Here is a 17029-nt window from a genome sequence, read left to right on the forward strand (position 1 = left end):
AAAACTGCAAAATCTTGCGTTAAGTAATATTAAATATTCAAATTTTGAATGAATCCATATTCATAAGTATCTCTAAACAATCGTAACTACTTTTATCTAATCTAACCCAGTACGAGGAAGCACCCTGGAAAGTAATCGTGCACGGAGAACTTAAAGTACCTATTTTTTGAGTTTATTTTACTCAAAAGTAAGTATATCGTTTAAACTTTCTACCAAAAATCAGGTTGTTTTCTCTTTTTCTTCCACCGATGTTGTCAAAAACAAAGCAAGCTGCATCGACCCACTTGGGGTACTTTGGTCCAATAAACCAATTTTGGGTAAATGCCGTATTTGTCAAAATTGGGTTGAAAAACCTTACCTTTGGATTGAATTTACCTACTTTTTTGCTGGGCCAAACTATGGGGTTGCGTCAAAAGAACTCGAATTTAGGTAGTTTGGCGGCTCCGTGTGTAAGATCACGCCCAATTACTATCCTTATCAATATAGATGATTGCAGCGTATCAGAGATATGACACCAAAGTAACCGAACTGAATTACTATTCAATATAAGCTCTTCAAATATAAGTTTGAAAACGATTGGCCGAATAAAAAATTGAAGGTGCAATTTAGAACAATCATAACTACTTTTAAGAGAAAGTCAATACATTTTCGATATGTATGATCGGCGAAGAAAGGAAAACTTTATTCAAAACATATTTAATCAAAACCTGTTTGTTTCAATCTATTATTTTTCTGCGTTTGTATTGTCACTCTATCACTATTGTGTGTCGGATTAATTGTTATGTTTTTGATGTATGATATTATTTCGTTGGAAATTTCAAAGCAAGAATAAATATCAATATTTGATACAAACTAAAAAAAAAAAATACCTACACAAAACTGGGAAATCATTCTCTGCAAACTAAATGAACCGAACAGAAACGATTGTCAACAAATCCCTACTCATATTCTTTCGTCTCCTCTTTGCGCTACCCAGAGAGTTGAACGCGAGAGAGCGTACGAGCCTACGGATAGAGACCGTAGTTTGCTTGTCTCTAAATTCTAAGCCCCGTTACGAACCGTACGTAAACTTTTCGTTTTCGAGCCTTTCTTAGCAGCGCGCGGTGCGGTTCACGTCTTTGTTCGCGGCTCTTCTTAACGTTAAAACGCTCGATGGAGCCCATGCGTGGGCTTGGTCTAAGGCGACTCTCCACGGTGCGGTGTGTGTATAATTTAAACTCACCTCGTGGAGAGTATCCTACACAGGTCTCCACAAGTACAAGTGGGCTGAATCAACTTCCGCCACAAGTTATCAAGCCGGCTTCACTGTGCGGCAAATGCTCCAAAAATGCCGCGAATACCAAATTCCAACGCACCACTTGTCCATCGACAGTATCGACCGAAAAGAGCTATGGAAAATCATGAACGAGAACGGCTTCTCTGGGAAGCTCATTAGATTGAACAAAGTGACAATGTAAGAAGATGCGTAAGGGTTTCAGCTAGCTCGTTTGAATCTCGCCGGGGACTGCGTCAAGGTGATGGACTCTCATGCTTGCTGTTCAAAATCGCCCTGGAAGGTGAGGCACGATTTTCACGATATCCGGCCAATTCGTCGGTTTTGCGGATGACATGGATATTATTGCTAGAACATTTGGAACGGTGGCAACTGTACCTCGCCTTAAACGTGAAGCAGAAGAGGTCGCGCTCACGGTGAACGCGTGGAAAACGAAGTGCCACGAACAACAGGGCAAGCCTAGGCAGCAGTGTTACGATAGACGGGGATACTTTCGATGTGGCGTTTACATCGGGTCCTTATTGACGGCAGACAACAACTTTAGCCGCGATATACGAAGGCGCATCATCAATGGAAGTCGGGCCTACTATGGGCTCCACAAGAATCTGCGGTCGAAAAAGATTCACCCTCGCACCAAATGTACCAAATACAAAACACAGATAAGACCGAGCACGAGACCAGGACTATGCTCGAGAAGGACAAGCAAGCACTCAAAGTGTACGAGCGACGGCTGCTTAGGACCATTTTTGGCGGTATACAGGAGAACGCTGTGTAGCGGCGAAGAATGAATTACGAGCTCGCTGCACTCGACGGCTAACCTAGCAAAAGCTGGAAGGATACGATGGGCGGGCCATGTCGTGAGAATGCCGGATAACAACCCTGCAAAGCTGGTGTTCGGAAGAGATCCGGATGTTACAAGAAGACCTGGAGGGCAGCGTGCAAGGTAGGCGGACCAGATGCAGAACGATCTGGCAAGTCTGAGACGCGGTCGAGGATGGAGGACTACATCCACGAACTGAGTATTGTGGCGAAGAATAGTTGATTCAGTTTTATTATGACTGTAATGTAATGCTAAATAAATGATGAATGAGCACAGTAAGTTTGTTAGTAGAAGCAGTTGACATAAAAAGAGATGATTTGAAAGTTTTTTTTTTTGGTAAATTTATCATATCATTTCATATTATTCACAAACGAATGTCACTTGAGTGGTAAAATGTCTTAGATATATAATAATTACAACATCATACTATATCATATCAATGGATATGCGCAACTCATTACTTCTTAGTAAAGGCAGGTACTTCTCTTGGTTCTGATTTTTATTGCCAGCAATTGTCATTCCTTCGCGATTAAATTGTTGCTTTGATTCGCGTGTCGCAATCCTATTCCCTTGGCCTAAGGCAGCCAACCGCGTTAATTTCCTCTCGGAAAGAAAACTTCTTCACCAGTCCACCAGACAGCCCGACAGAGACTGAGTTTTCCCAATCATGTCGACACGTACGACAAAGTTATAATTTGCATAATGTCGTCACGTTCGCTGGAAGAAAGACGGCTACACGACGTCGCTTCAGGTATACTAACTGCTGTAGCAGCAGCCAACACGTCACAATCGGTTTTCTTTTCTTTGCGGTGAACCAACCCAGACATTCACAGGACGCGAAGGTGTAAGATTCAATGAAAAGGAACACCTCAATTGCGGCAATTTATCAGACAATTATGTTAATTGAGATGATATGGGTAAAATTGATGTCGGGGACTTTTCACGGATTGTTGATTGCAATTTGCAAGCTGCCGAGGCGGAACGAATTGTTTTGTGAGGTGATGGATGCGATTTGAACATTTTCACTTTAGACACCTGGAATAGATTGAATGCTGTGTAAAGGTTTTAATTAATTGCCCAGCCCATTTTGGCCATCTTTCAGTTTTAAATCGCCTAACAGAGATTGACGAAGCAAACGTCCAACGCCACCGCAAAACCATCCGAACGTTCAATTCCAATCACCCAATGCAATTTCCATTTAATGAAATTACTTCCTGTCAAGCAGCTTCTTGCGGCAGTCAGTGGTTACAATGTTCGCAGGATAGCGTTGAACCATAAACTGCCGTACGGGGACACGGACAGGACATGGGACGTTAGGACCAAGAGCTTCAGTTCAGCCGCTTCCTTGTCACAGTTTGGCGGTAAAAGTTGAGTTCATATGAAATTAGGTTCAACATAGTGTTACACTATCAAAATGCACTCAATTTATAAATTTCTCATTAGTTACCAAGAAACGTGAAGTTTCTATTGGATTCCTACAGCAATTTAAAATCATTTCATTATTTCCAATGCATGCGCATCATAAAATTGACCCCCACACCTGAATTTTGCTGGCCACGGGATACAGCTGCACAGTTGTGAAGATTTGGAAATTTTAGAAAAAAATAATCGAATCTCAGAGTACGGAGATTTTACTGAAATGTCTAGGTATTTCCAAGGACTCCCGTAAATATATCTTTTTGGGCAAGTGGTCTTTCATTGTATTATGAATAAAGTAAGACGTTTTAATGCGTTAAGCATTTCAAGGTATCTCAGGAGGTTTCAGAGGTGTTCTAGGTGAGACTCATGGATGACTTCAGAGTTGGTTTCAGAGACGTTTTAAAGCGTTTCAATGCGTTTCAGGGCATTTAAGGACATTTGAAAGGTGTTTTAGCTTCAGAGGGCTTCAGAGGATCTAAGGTGAATTTCACGAACGTTTCATGAGAGTTTTAGAGGCGTTTCAGGAGGTTACAGAGGGATTTTGGAGGGCTTATGTGTATTTTACGGAGATTTCAGAGAGGGGTCTATGAGGCGTTTCAAAGCGGTACAAGGCGTTTCAATGCGTTTCAGGGCGTATTAGGAGGTTTCCGGGGTGTTTGAGTGAACTTCCGAGGCTCGCACATGATTTTCACGGATGTTTCATAAGGGTTTCTGAGGTGTTTTGAACCATTTCAAGGCGTTTCAGGGTGTTTCAGCAGGTTTCAGAGGAATTTAGAGGCTTTAGAGGCTCTCAGGTAAATTACACGAGTTTCAGATACGTTTCATAGCGTTTCAATGTATTTCAGGGAGTTTCAGGAGGTTCCCGATGGATTTTTGACGGTTTGCAGGTGCTCCCAGGTTAAGTTCACGGAGATTTCATGAGAGTTAAAATACGTTTTACAGTGGTTTAAAGCATGTCAAAGCATTTTAAAGCATTTGAATACGTTTTTATGCATTTCTGGGCGTTTCTTGAGATTTCCGGGTGATTTAAGGGGCCTTCAGAGGCTCCGTTTCACGGAGATTTCATGGAAATTTAAGAGAACTTTCAAAGCGTTTCAAAGTAATCCAATGCGTTTCAGAGCATTTAGGGAGGTATCGGAGCGAATTTAGGGGGCTTCATTGACTATCGCTGAATTTCACGGAGTTTTGATGGGGGATTAAGAGGCGTTTCAAAGCGTTTCAATTCCTTCCAGGGCGTTTTCAAATATTTGTCATCAAAAGACTTCCCAAATGCCTTCCAGAAGTTCTAGATTTAGTTAGCTATTTTGGACAACTGAACCACTGTGCAATGACGATGGTGTTTAGAGTTAACCAACCTCACTTTGCATCCGAGGAAGGACGTGGCAAAATCGATTTCAGCGCCCCAGGCAAATGATATTTTTCTCGTTAGACGCACTATCTGACCGCAAATGAACTATTTCCGCTTCTGTTTTATGTCCATGGCATGGTAGTTGCTTGGATATGACGGAGAGCACACACCATCCACTGAGAATTTAAGCCAGCGTCAACCAGCCAGCACATAACCTGCCACAACTTTGGCTTAAGATTAGTTTTTACAAATTTTGTACAAGTTCCTAGAAATTTCCCTTTTCAAATCTATCTTATTCATGTTCATTAGCCAGCTTTTTGAGAATTAGTAGTTTACCACATAGGTTCCCAAACTTTTCGGGTGAGCGACCCCCTTTTGCCAGCAGACGTACTTTTCGCGACCCACCATAATAATTCCCTCCCCGAGTAGAGGAAAAGAGCTCAATAATAGCATATTTTGATATGGAGATCAAAAAGTGATTTGGGTCTGATTGACATAAGAGATAAAAGATCTAAAAATAAAATCAAAAATTTACTCCTGGGACATCATCATCAAATCATATTTAGATTTTGTAAGATCTAACCAATAGCAGCGAGCTATTCGTATGATCTTGAAATATCAAATTTTGATATTGTTCAGATGTTCCAGGAACATTTTTCAGATATTATTTGCAGATCTTTTATCTCTTATATCAATCAAACAAATATCATGTTTTGATCGTCAGTATTTTACCTCTACCCGGGTCATTTGTTGTCTGTTACAGTAAAATATTAAAACTGTTCCTCGCGACCCCCTGGATGAAGGCTAGCGACCCCCCTGGGGGGTCGCGACCCACAGTTTGGGAAACTATGGTTTACCACATCTTCACAAATTTAGTATTACCCAATTTTAGGTAACTTTGATAGTTTTTCAGCAAATTTTTTCGATATTTATTCATGTAACAGTATTTCGCCTACTTTCATATTTTTTAAACAAGTACTGGGGTATCAGTTATCAATTGCAATTGAAAAATCCAATAGTTTTAAATATTTTGGGTAATATTTAATTTTTCATATGAGCGAGAATCACATTTTCTTTCTGGGGTAACTTTGATAGTGCTCTGAAAAACAAATCAAATCTTAAAAAATAACCACAGGTTGAAATCTTAGGAGTTAGAACATGATGCAAGAAGCCTTGTGGAATATATGTATTGGATTGAAATGTTATAGTAAAATATGGATTTTTTCAAATTTTACAAATATAAATTGTGTGGCTTCGTGGTCGCTCACGAGCGAGCGTGAGGTGGTCGACAGGTGGCGGCAGCATTACGATGAACACCTCAATGGCGACGTTGCAATCACCGAAGGTGGCGGGGTAACAGATTTAGGAGTATGTGCACAGGACGAAAGACTTTCGGCCCCTGGCCTCCAACAGATTGAGGAGGAGGTTGGTCGGTTGAAAAACAACAAAGCCGCTGGAGCAGATCAACTACCAAGCGAGCTTCTGAAATTTATTTATTTATTTATTATTATATTGATTCAACTGACATTTTTTAGTCTTATTGAATATACTTATACTAAGATATCAAAAATACTGAAGATATGAACTCAACTACAAGAAACAGAGATACATAATTCTTATTATCACATCATATAAACTACAAAAAAACAGAGATACACATTCACTTTAGCAACATAAACATTTTAAAATCACTGCTCATACATTTACATCATTTACATGAAGTACATAAAATCTACACAATATCGGGTTTCCAGGTACATTGTTTTCTAACAAATCCTCGAAACTTAAAATTGTTTGGCCAAGTAGACGATTTCATAGCGGAAGGCTTCCATCTTTTGCTCAATACAACTGTAAAAGATACGTAATCTAAATTATCACAGTCCACCCATCGCGGAACAAGCTTCCGGAGATGTTTACATTCGTTGTCGCAGGCCCCCAAACATCGAGAAACCATCCGTTGAACATCTGCCTCAGATACGCTTGCATCAATATTTGTCAGTAATAGGCAAGGGGACGGCAATCACTATGGAGTTTGACAGGTTGGATTGTGCCTCCTTACGTGGAGCATAAATTTATGCTCCAGCCGAAATATTCACCAACACAGTCGTGAAATTTGAATGTTTACCTTTTTACGAGGGATATTGGTGCAAAACGCTTGCATCATATTAGAGCTCATAAAAGTGCTGATCATGAAAAAGCGGCATATTTGATAATTTTCAATTTGAGAGTGTCAATATTTAGGTAAAGTTCTTACAGAGAGTGAGAATTGTTCGTGAAAAGACACACAACACCTCTTTTCGCAAACTTTGTTCGCCAAAGTGCGTTTTTTCTTATTTTCTCCCGCTGCTATATTGATTCAATGTTGGTGTTAGTGAGCTCTGGTTGCGCATGATAAGCGGCAACAAAATCAGACCACCATTGCACCCCCGTGGTAATAGAGATAAGTGACATTTCAACACACGAACACTAGCGCAAATTTTTCCTCACACAAAAGTGCACACCGATTGAAAGGCTATTCAGATTGCATATGCAAATATTACCCAATCGAATTGGGTAAAACGGGTAAATAATGATAAAACTAACGTCCGGGGCAAGAGTGCAAATATTTTCCTCGCAGTTTCACAACTACATCTACAAAAAAGGCACGCATACATTTGAACGTGATTACCTCTATAGGGCAAAACTCTCATCAAGAGTATTTGAGGAAGAGGTTGACAGTTGTGATCGTGTGAGATCGGTAACATCAGGTACAAGCGGCATCACACGATTGGGGATCGTTTCCCGTTGCGGCGATGAACGAGGAGTTGAATGTCGTATAGCAGAAGTATCCGAACCCGAAGGGCATGTAGCATTCGAAGCAAGAACAGACATTATTTCTTCGACCTTAGATTTTAGTTCATCTACGTCATGCTGCAACACCCACTTTGAACTGCACACTACTGGGCTGCATTGAACGGTAGGTTCTTTGTGACTCTCTCTCCACTGAAGAAATTTGGAAAAACAATCGTCGCACAACCAAAAACTATTCCTCTTTGGCGGTGATAAAGCGGCAAGCTCTTCATTGTTTAGTCCGACACAAACAGCGTGATATAGTCGTTTACACAAGCCATTAGAATAGAGTTCCTCTTCCCTTGCGACGTCGTGATGGCATTTTTTGCAATCCAGGATTACTTCGATGCACAGTTTTATTACGGTTTTTATCACAGAGCGGTTATCAATGAATTAACTACATCGGCTGTTTTCCTACTCTCCGCATCGACCATTGTGGCGCTAGCTTCTATGCGCGAAAAATCGCTAAAAGTAAATCGCAAAAATATTGTATGGCGAATAGCATCTAAAGGCGTATTTCTCGAAGTGGAACACATTATTCGAAAAAATATTTGGTAGTGGTTGTGCACAATGGTGACCACTGTTAAGCCTTCCAAATATTTTTTCGGGAAAAGCTTTGTATTTCAAGTAATTCAAGTTTAGATGCATTTCGCCATACAAAATTAAATTGATTTACTCCTGCTGATCAACTGTGGCTGCGCGCAAAGCGGGTAGTCCATTGGCAGTTCTTGTATTGATCAAGCTAATTATCGATGAATACACTTTAAACAAACAGCTTTGGAAGATTTTTCGTGGCGATTTTTATAAGAAATTGAGCAAAATTCGACGAGCAAAAAAAAAACACAAGGGGTACTCACTAAACAGATTGTCTTGTCGAACGAAATACGGTGGAGAAGCACTGGTGAGAGCACTACACTGGGTTATTACCAAGATTTGGGAGGAGGAAGTATTACCGGAGGAATGGATGGAATCGTGTGTCCCATCTACAAAAAGGGCGACAAGTTGGATTGCGGGAATTTCCGCGCGATCACACTACTGAGCGCTGCCTACAAGATACTCTCTCAAATTTTATGCCGCCATCTTTCACCGATTGCAAAAGAGTTCGTCTGGCAATATCAGGCTGGATTTCCCGGATGAACTGATACGATTGATCAAGGCACGATGGATCGAGTGATGTGCGTAGTTCGAATATCGGGGACACTCTCGAGTCCCTTCGAATCTCATAGAGGGTTACGGCAAGGTGATGGTCTTTCGTGCTTGCTGTTCAACATTGCGTTAGAGGGTGTAATAAAGAGAGCGGGGATTAGGGATGTAGTACCGGTAGTACCGGTACCGAAAATCCCGGTATTACCGATCAATTTTTGGTACCGAAATACCGGTACTGACTGAGCCTTGGAACCGGTACTTTTGGTACTGGGAAATCTCTCCCGAAGTATTGAAATTCGGTCATAAGTATAGCTAATATGCAATAGAAATAAACGAAAACATTTAAATCCAAGTACTATGACAAACAAACGTTTCATATATGAAACCCTTTCTGGATATCCATGATAATCATAGCAATAATTGGTTCATTGAAGTTCGAATGTTGGAAATGCATTTACTAGCTTGGAATTTAACTTGTTAGATTTGGGTTTCTAAGAAGGAATTAGGAAAAAAAATCAGTTCAATCTTCTTCTATCTATACATAATAGCTATCTATCTGATTTTGGTACATGTAAGGTTGTTCCTGTTTTTTAGACTGCCTAAGGCACTGTCTATGAAACTGGTCAGAAGCTGAACATAAGCTCTGAAAACAATTTCATGCAACTTCTTCTATATTTTTATCTATTTATATTTTAGTTCTATTTATAATTTGATTTTATGTCATCGTTTAACCTTCTGTAACTCGCGCGGTTGACTAGCTGCGTCAGCACCACGCTAATGCTGAGTACAAAAAGCGAGATTTTTTCTACGTGTTGTACAAAATACAACATCGCGATCGTTCGAGGGTTAAAACCGGAATTCTCAAATGTCTGGTAAATGGCTGATTTTATTGTTCAAAATAGATAGCTCTTCAGTTCAGTGAAAAATTCTCCAGTACCGGTATTTTACCGGTACTACCGGTACTGTGAGCCTCAGTACCGAAATACCGGTACTCACCAAAAGTGGTCGGTACTGCGACCCCTAGCGGGGATTAACACGAGTGGTATGATTTTCACGAAGTCCGTTCAGCTGATTGGTTTCGCTGATGACATTGATATTATTGCTCGTAAATTTGAGACGATGGCGGAAACGTACATCCCACTGAAGAGTGAAGCCAGGCGAATTGGATTAGTCATTAATGTGTTGAAAACAAAGTTTATGATGGCAACGCCACCCCGAATTTATATCAACGGTGATGAAATCGAGGCGGTTGAAGAATTCGTGTACTTGGGCTCACTGGTGACCGCCGACAACGACACCAGCAGAGAAAATCAGAGACGCATTGTGGCAGGAAATCGTGCTTACTTTGGACTCCGCAGAACTCTACGATCGAATAAAGTTCGCCGTAACACGAAGTTAACTATCTACAAAACGCTGATTAGACCGGTCGTCCTCTATGGGCACGAAACATGGACCCTACGTGCAGAGGACCAATGCGCCCTTGGAGTTTTCGAACGGAAGGTGTTGCGTACCATCTACGGCGGAGTGCAGATGGAAGACGGGACTTGGAGAAGGCGAATGAACCACGAGCTGCATCAGCTGCTGAGAGAACCAACCATCGTCCATACCGCGAAAATCGGGAGGTTAAGGTGGGCGTCAGGATCAGGATGTCGGATAGCAACCCGATTAAAATGGTTCTCGAGAGTCATCCGACCGGTACAAGAAGACGTGGAGCGCAGCGAGCTAGGTGGGTCGTCAACGGACGATCTACGGACCCTACGCAGAGTGCGGAACTGGAGACAAACTGCCATGGACCGAGTGGAATGGAGATGGCTACTATGTACAGCAGAGGCCACTCCGGCGTCAGCCTGATCGGTATGGTAAGTAAGGTTTCGTGGTCGTGCGGCTAAGGTCACCAAGCCCTTAGTCGCGTCGTGCTAAGGAGCGGGGGTTCGATTCCCGCCGCAGCTGTCAGGAAAAGTTTTTGGCTGTGCCACTGGCCGTTGTCTAGTGTCGTGCTTCCTTCAAAGAGCAAATAGCTCACTGGAAGCATTAAAAACGTGTCCGTGTCTTTAAAAAAATGAGATTGATGGGTGACTGAAAAAAAAGTGAGGTTAGCTAGGGGATGTTCATAAACCACGTAGACCAAAATTTGACATCCCAAACTGCTAAAAGTTACGCAAAACTTTTACAAGTTTGCTAAATGTTCAATTATTTAAGTTAAAAGTTTATTAAATCCGCAGAAAACGCCTGAAAGAATGCAATTTTTTTTAAATAAGTAAAAACTTACGAAAAGTTAACTTTTGTGCAGAAATATAAATATTTACAGAATTTTTGACTACATAATCGGGTTTATCGATGATTGATTAGCTACAAACATTGATTGGATAGTTTATTGCATGTGAGATACTACCACGGCGAGTCAAGTTTGGACATGTCTTTCAAGATCACTCAACACGCAGTTCGAGAAAATATTAAATTTAATACAGAAATATTTCACTAATTAGTTATAAAACTTGTTATCTCATCATTCAATAACCCTTGTCAGATGACGATCATTTTTCACATATTGTTTCAAGTCTAAAGCGTTGTTTTTGACTAATAAAAATCTGGAGCAACATTTGAAAAGGGCATACAAGCATTGGTAAACAATGACTTCACACGTCGCTCCTGAGCCCCCATCAGCTTATTCACAAAAACTAAGACCGTTATCAGATAGAGCAAACATCGATCTTTCAGATAACGGTGTTCATTTGCGTGGGCGGGCTGCTGTTATGCCCTACGGAGCGTTTCAAAAAAAAAAAGGGACAAGACCTCTTGAGCCCTTTTCAAATGTTGCTCCAGAAATAGACCTCACGGCGATCAATTTCACCCAAAATCACAAATCACAACTTCCCATTGAACCCAACAATAATGAATTGATCTTATTGTAAGTCAATCTCAGCAAATTCGATTTCAGAAAATGCATTTGCTTGCCGGTGCATTGAAAAGGCAAGTAGGACAAGGGTTTTTTCTCTATGGCATCCTACTTTCGGATACGGTTAACGTTCCCGTTCATCTGCCCGGCAAGTGATTTAACAATTTTGTTACGGTAAGCGCAATCCTACAAGTTGGGCTTGAGGTTACTTCCGCAATACAAATATTCAAATTTTCGGGCATCTTACATCTAAGGAACATCGTCCTTATAGTGAGAAGTACCACCACACTACAACTTATGCAATGAGCAATGAGCATCTAGGTGAACATTGTGACAATAATGTCTAGTTCCGTGAACCATATTTTTTGCATTTATGGCACAGGGAAAGATAATGTAAAAATTCCTACGTATTACGAAAATGATTAAACATTTACTCAGCCATGTTATGTTTAAACTACCCAGTACAAATGGCCAAGCCAACCAATAGAAAATAAAAAGTAGTGTCCATCGAAGAAAGATCAGTTTCTATTCAACAATCAAACCTGCTGTTTGATTAATTGATAACTGTAACACCTTGTGCGTCAACGCACCCCCAACTCTTTTCCCATGGCTTATGATATAAAGGAATTATGTAGACTTATATTGGGAACGGCAACTGACAGGTGTTAGATTAAATACCATCACACGTACATATGAGAGCTTGGCAACGCCGGGTTTCTGGCACACTTACCTGACATTTCAGGACTGCGGTGTTCCCCGTCATGACATATTCGTCATGTACTTGTACATTGTACTTCTGATTAACGACTGAAAGGAATATGAAGAAAAAAAAATAGAAATGAGTGAACCGTTTAAGACGACGTGGGAAACGTGCGGCAACGACGATATAGCTCGAGAGATAATAATTTTCTTCTCACGTGTCTTTATGCGTTGGATGTGCTTGAAGCTGGCTGGTGCGGGGATCAGCAGAATGGGTTATTTGTGTAGGGTCGTACAGTGCTTTTCGTTGACAACTCGGTGTGCCGGGAAAATCCTGTGGCTGATGAGTTATGTACTAGCATGCTGTTGGATGATGACAGAGTTGACGGCATATATACTCATCATAAGCGAGATACGTGACAAAATTAGAAGCTATAGCGCCACAAATTCGCAGTATCATGATTATTTACATGTGTGGGCGGTAATGATAATCCGGAATTGCTGCCACATGTGGAGTGAATGGGAGTTTATAGAAGGCTTTGTACCTGGGCGTCATTTTGATTTTTTGGCAGTGTATTTCCTAGATGACCTTCCCATGTGATGATATTTTTCGTAAGTCGAGTTCTATAACAGTTGATAGTTAGCGTGAACAACGGACATAGCTACTTGTGTAACAAAAATTATGTCAATTGAAGCAAATCTGTATGATTTATAGCGGACAGTACCCAAAATAGGTTTCTCTTTCGAAATGGTCCCAGTCCTTATGTATCTATATAAATAATAAGAGTGGACTCAAGAAGTGATCAATATATCTAAATACATAAAACTTCATAATCTGTGACAATAATTTTCGCGTATTTTGATCTTTTCGTAATGGAGAAATCGTTTTCTTGATATGGGCTTAGAGAATTTTGTTTCTTGTCCTATCTTCGTTAGGACGCTACGCCAAGAAGGTGGAGAAGACTCTAGATGCTTTCCCTGAGTTCCGAATGAATTGGTTAAAATATGGCTAATATTCTATGATACCCTATGAAGCCGTTACTATTTCCTTATTCCCACATTTTCCAATCGAGTTTGCCCCATCCTTTTACTTTTATTACCGTTTTGGGCAAGACATCCAAATCGAAGGCAAGAAAAGGATGTTTATTTTTACAGCTCACCGGTTACATTGATGTTGACGTGAGCATACAGAACATTGAACCAAGCTCGATTGAGCACAACACTTTGGTCGCCGGTCAGCTTTCCACCTTCCTTTCCACGAAACCACCGATGGAGAACCGAGCAAACGATGTGAATCAAATCCATTTCCATCGTTGTTGTTGCTGCTGCTGGTTCACGTTGTCTATGTCCTCTGGTACTAAGGGGGAACCATGATGGAAAAAAGTGCCAACGAGAGAAGAGAAAATCAATTTCACAGACTGTTTACGAAAGCTCAAGTGTCGTGATTTGTATATTGGCCAATAAAACATGAGACATGGACCATTTGGCCGGAGGCACGCAGTGCAGCTTAACCGTTTGCTTTTTTCGCTGACAGACGCGAAATTGGTTTTGTACTCAGATTTCGACGAATAAGGTCAAGCATTTGGAAGCATTTTTCTTTTCAGCTGTAGTGCTTCACACGAAGTAATGGAATGCTTTGAAATGATTGTTTTTCATGATATAAGAGATGAAAGATCTGAAAATAATATCTCCTGGAGCATCGTCATCATATCATATTTACAACGCACAGTGGCTGGAAGCCGGACAAAACCTCAAAAATTGACTTCAATCTACTATTTTCAAGTTATTTTTCTCTTATTAAGTATTGAAAGATACCCACCAGACGAGCTTTGTGGTCTAGTGTAGCATTGGGCAAATCTGGCTGAGACATCGGTTTTTGTGAGTCGATTCGAATCGGATCAGCAAAATCGATTCACCGATTTAATCGAATGCTTTGAATCGATGTTTTAACATCGATTCTATTTTATAAGACATTACAAAACTATAAGAGAAACTCCCCCAAAATATTTAAAGAGACTCCTTCAGAATTCTGAAAGAAGTTCTTTTAGAATTATGAGATTTTTTAAGAATGCTGAAAATAATCACACCACAATCTTGAGCGATATTTAGGACTGTTCAATTTATAATACGGACGAATTTTTTTTTCAATCAAACCATTATCCGTTTTTTGCATAACTTCCAATAGCTATTCTAAAATGTAGGAAAATATAACAGTATACAAAATATACTCTAATTATGTATCTGAAGCGGTTTCCATTAAAACTTAATAAAAACCCATTTCTCAAAATTCTGCCCAACTTTACACATATTTAACCCTCAAGCAGTCGCGTCTTCGACTACCTGCAACGGCACTACGTTCACGCTGTGTATCACAAGCGTGTATTTTTCATGGTGCGTGTACTCAGTACACGACGCGACCGCTCCCGGGTTAACTTTTACATTTTCGTGAACTTTTCAATGTGTTGGAATTTTATACTATTCTCTTGAATAGTTGGTCAGTAATGATGCACCAAGCATTACCCAGTTTGATATAGTGAAATGCCTTGTTTTCAAAGAAATTGATACAAAATATTTATTCAAGTCTAGTGTTGCAGTGACACTATGGGTTCAGCTAAAAATTTATCCTGTGTAGTAGAGAATCGTATTCTACATTATATCGAAGAGAAATATGCTTTAAAGTGCATTCTTCATCATAAATTTAATCCATAGTTATGATCATAGAGAAAAATTGTATACTTTTAGCTCCATTAATGCAACATTTCAACTTCAGATAAGCTTATAATTATTTATTTCAAACAAGGCTTGATCCTATGTGATTTTACATCATATTTAATAATAACCGCGTGCAATGTTTTATTTTCTGACATCATTATTATGTTAAATTTGCAATAAGTTCCATCATTATTTGGAAGAACCTTCCAAGAACGAAGCTGTTCTGACTCCGGGAACTGTTATGGTGCACAGTAACCAAGCCAGAAATGTTATCAAGAAGCGGTTTTCTGCATTAGAAATTACAGAGTTCATACTTTCGGCAAGATGCACTGAAAACATTGTTATTTTAATATTTTGATACTTTTTTTGCTTTATTTATTATTTTTTTTTTCAAAAAATCGAGTCCAACTTATAACTATAATATCTCAACAACTAATAATCCGTTTGGGTTCATATTTTGCCAGAATATTTAATACTTATACTGCTTCAGTATGCCACACACTTTTCAGACATAAAAAATGACATACTAATATTTTTCAGTAGTTTTAATTTGATTTAAAGTTTTTGGCAATCGAAAAATTGACCCCTCCTAACACTTTGCCACATTTCTATGAAGTTCAACTGTTTTTATTCAATTCAATTGTGGTTATTATATGTAAACATAATGCACTAAACAACAAACCAAGATTGATTTAATTTGAGCTACGCGTTTACTTTTTATGGCCTTCAAAAGTTGTCCGTTTTATAAATTGAACAGTCCTTACCTAGAAAAGAAAGCAAAACTCTTCCGGTTCTTGGTAGGAATTCTCTCTGAATTCCATTGAGGATTTTTTGAGAATCCTGAGAGAGATTACTCCATATCTATGAGACGGATTATCTAGGAGTCCCGGAAAGAATTCTCCCAGGATCCTATGATAGATTGTTTCAGAATCCTAGGAGAAGCTCTCCCTTGGAATTCTTCCAAAATGTTCCAGAACGTTCTGTCAGGGATTTTCTCTGATTACTAAGAGGGATTCTCCCAGAATCATAAAAAGGATTTCTGCGAGCAACTGTTCCAGAATACAGAAAACAGAATTCTACTGGGATTCTCATGGAATGCCGAGAAGGATTTCTTCCGAATTCTAAAAGGAATCACAAAATCTAGGCGAGGGATTCTCCAAAATCCAAGTTTCTCTAGAGAATTCTACCCACAATCTCGTGAGAGATTCTTCAATAATTAATAATTCTGAAAGAAAGTGCCCTAGAATCTTGAAAAATATAGCCTCAGAATCCCAAGGATTTCTCCAGAATCCTGACGGGAATTTCCCCAGAAAGCCGAATTTTCAGAGAATCATGAGAAGGATCTTACGCAGAATCCTGTGTGGGATTCCTCCAGAATCCTAAGAAATATTCCCTAGAATTCTAAGAGAAATTTCGCCACAATTCTGAGAATGCTGAGTACGGTTCTCCAAGAAGTCTGAGAGGAGTTCTTGAGAATGCCAAAAAAGATTTCCTCAGAATTCTGAGTGGGATCCTAAGTGAGGGTTTTCCACAATCCTTAGAAGAATCAACCAAGATCATCCAGAAATTTCTTAGAATACTGAAAGGGATTCCACTCATGGTATGGAACCCTGGTAGAGAATACCTCAAAATCCTGAAATGATTTTTCTTAGAATCCAGAGATTCCGTTGAATCCTGATAAGTACTCCTTTATAATACTGCTGAGAAAAATTCCTCCAGGATATTTACACACAAATTACGTAACGCTAAAGGGGGAGGGGGGAGTCTAGCTTAGCGTTACGATCCATACAAAATATTTTTGGTTTTCATACAAAAAGCGTTACAAGGGGGAGGGGGGGGTAGGTAGTTTAAAATTGTCGATTTTAGCGTTACGTAATTTGTGTACCA

At 39.8% G+C, this 17029-nt stretch overlaps 1 protein-coding gene across 14 annotated transcripts in view; it reads right to left on the reverse strand.

Annotated features, from left to right (window-relative positions):
- Positions 1–17029, reverse strand: part of LOC109411163 (cell adhesion molecule Dscam2) — a 344364-nt gene that overhangs the window by 48098 nt on the left and 279237 nt on the right. For 13 of the 14 annotated variants that reach the window (XR_009997781.1, XR_009997780.1, XM_062852025.1 and 10 more), the window contains exon 6: positions 12462–12538. Coding sequence is in view for 12 of the 14 variants with exons in the window: in XM_062852025.1 (XP_062708009.1) it covers positions 12462–12538 (77 nt within the window). In the remaining 2 variants the exon portion in view is untranslated. Of the gene's footprint in view, positions 1–12461; positions 12539–12648; positions 13014–17029 lie in introns of those variants that run through there. The other variant, XM_062852032.1, reaches the window with a different exon arrangement.

The sequence above is a fragment of the Aedes albopictus genome, chromosome 2 (assembly GCF_035046485.1).
Source record: "Aedes albopictus strain Foshan chromosome 2, AalbF5, whole genome shotgun sequence".
NCBI lineage: Eukaryota > Metazoa > Arthropoda > Insecta > Diptera > Culicidae > Aedes > Aedes albopictus.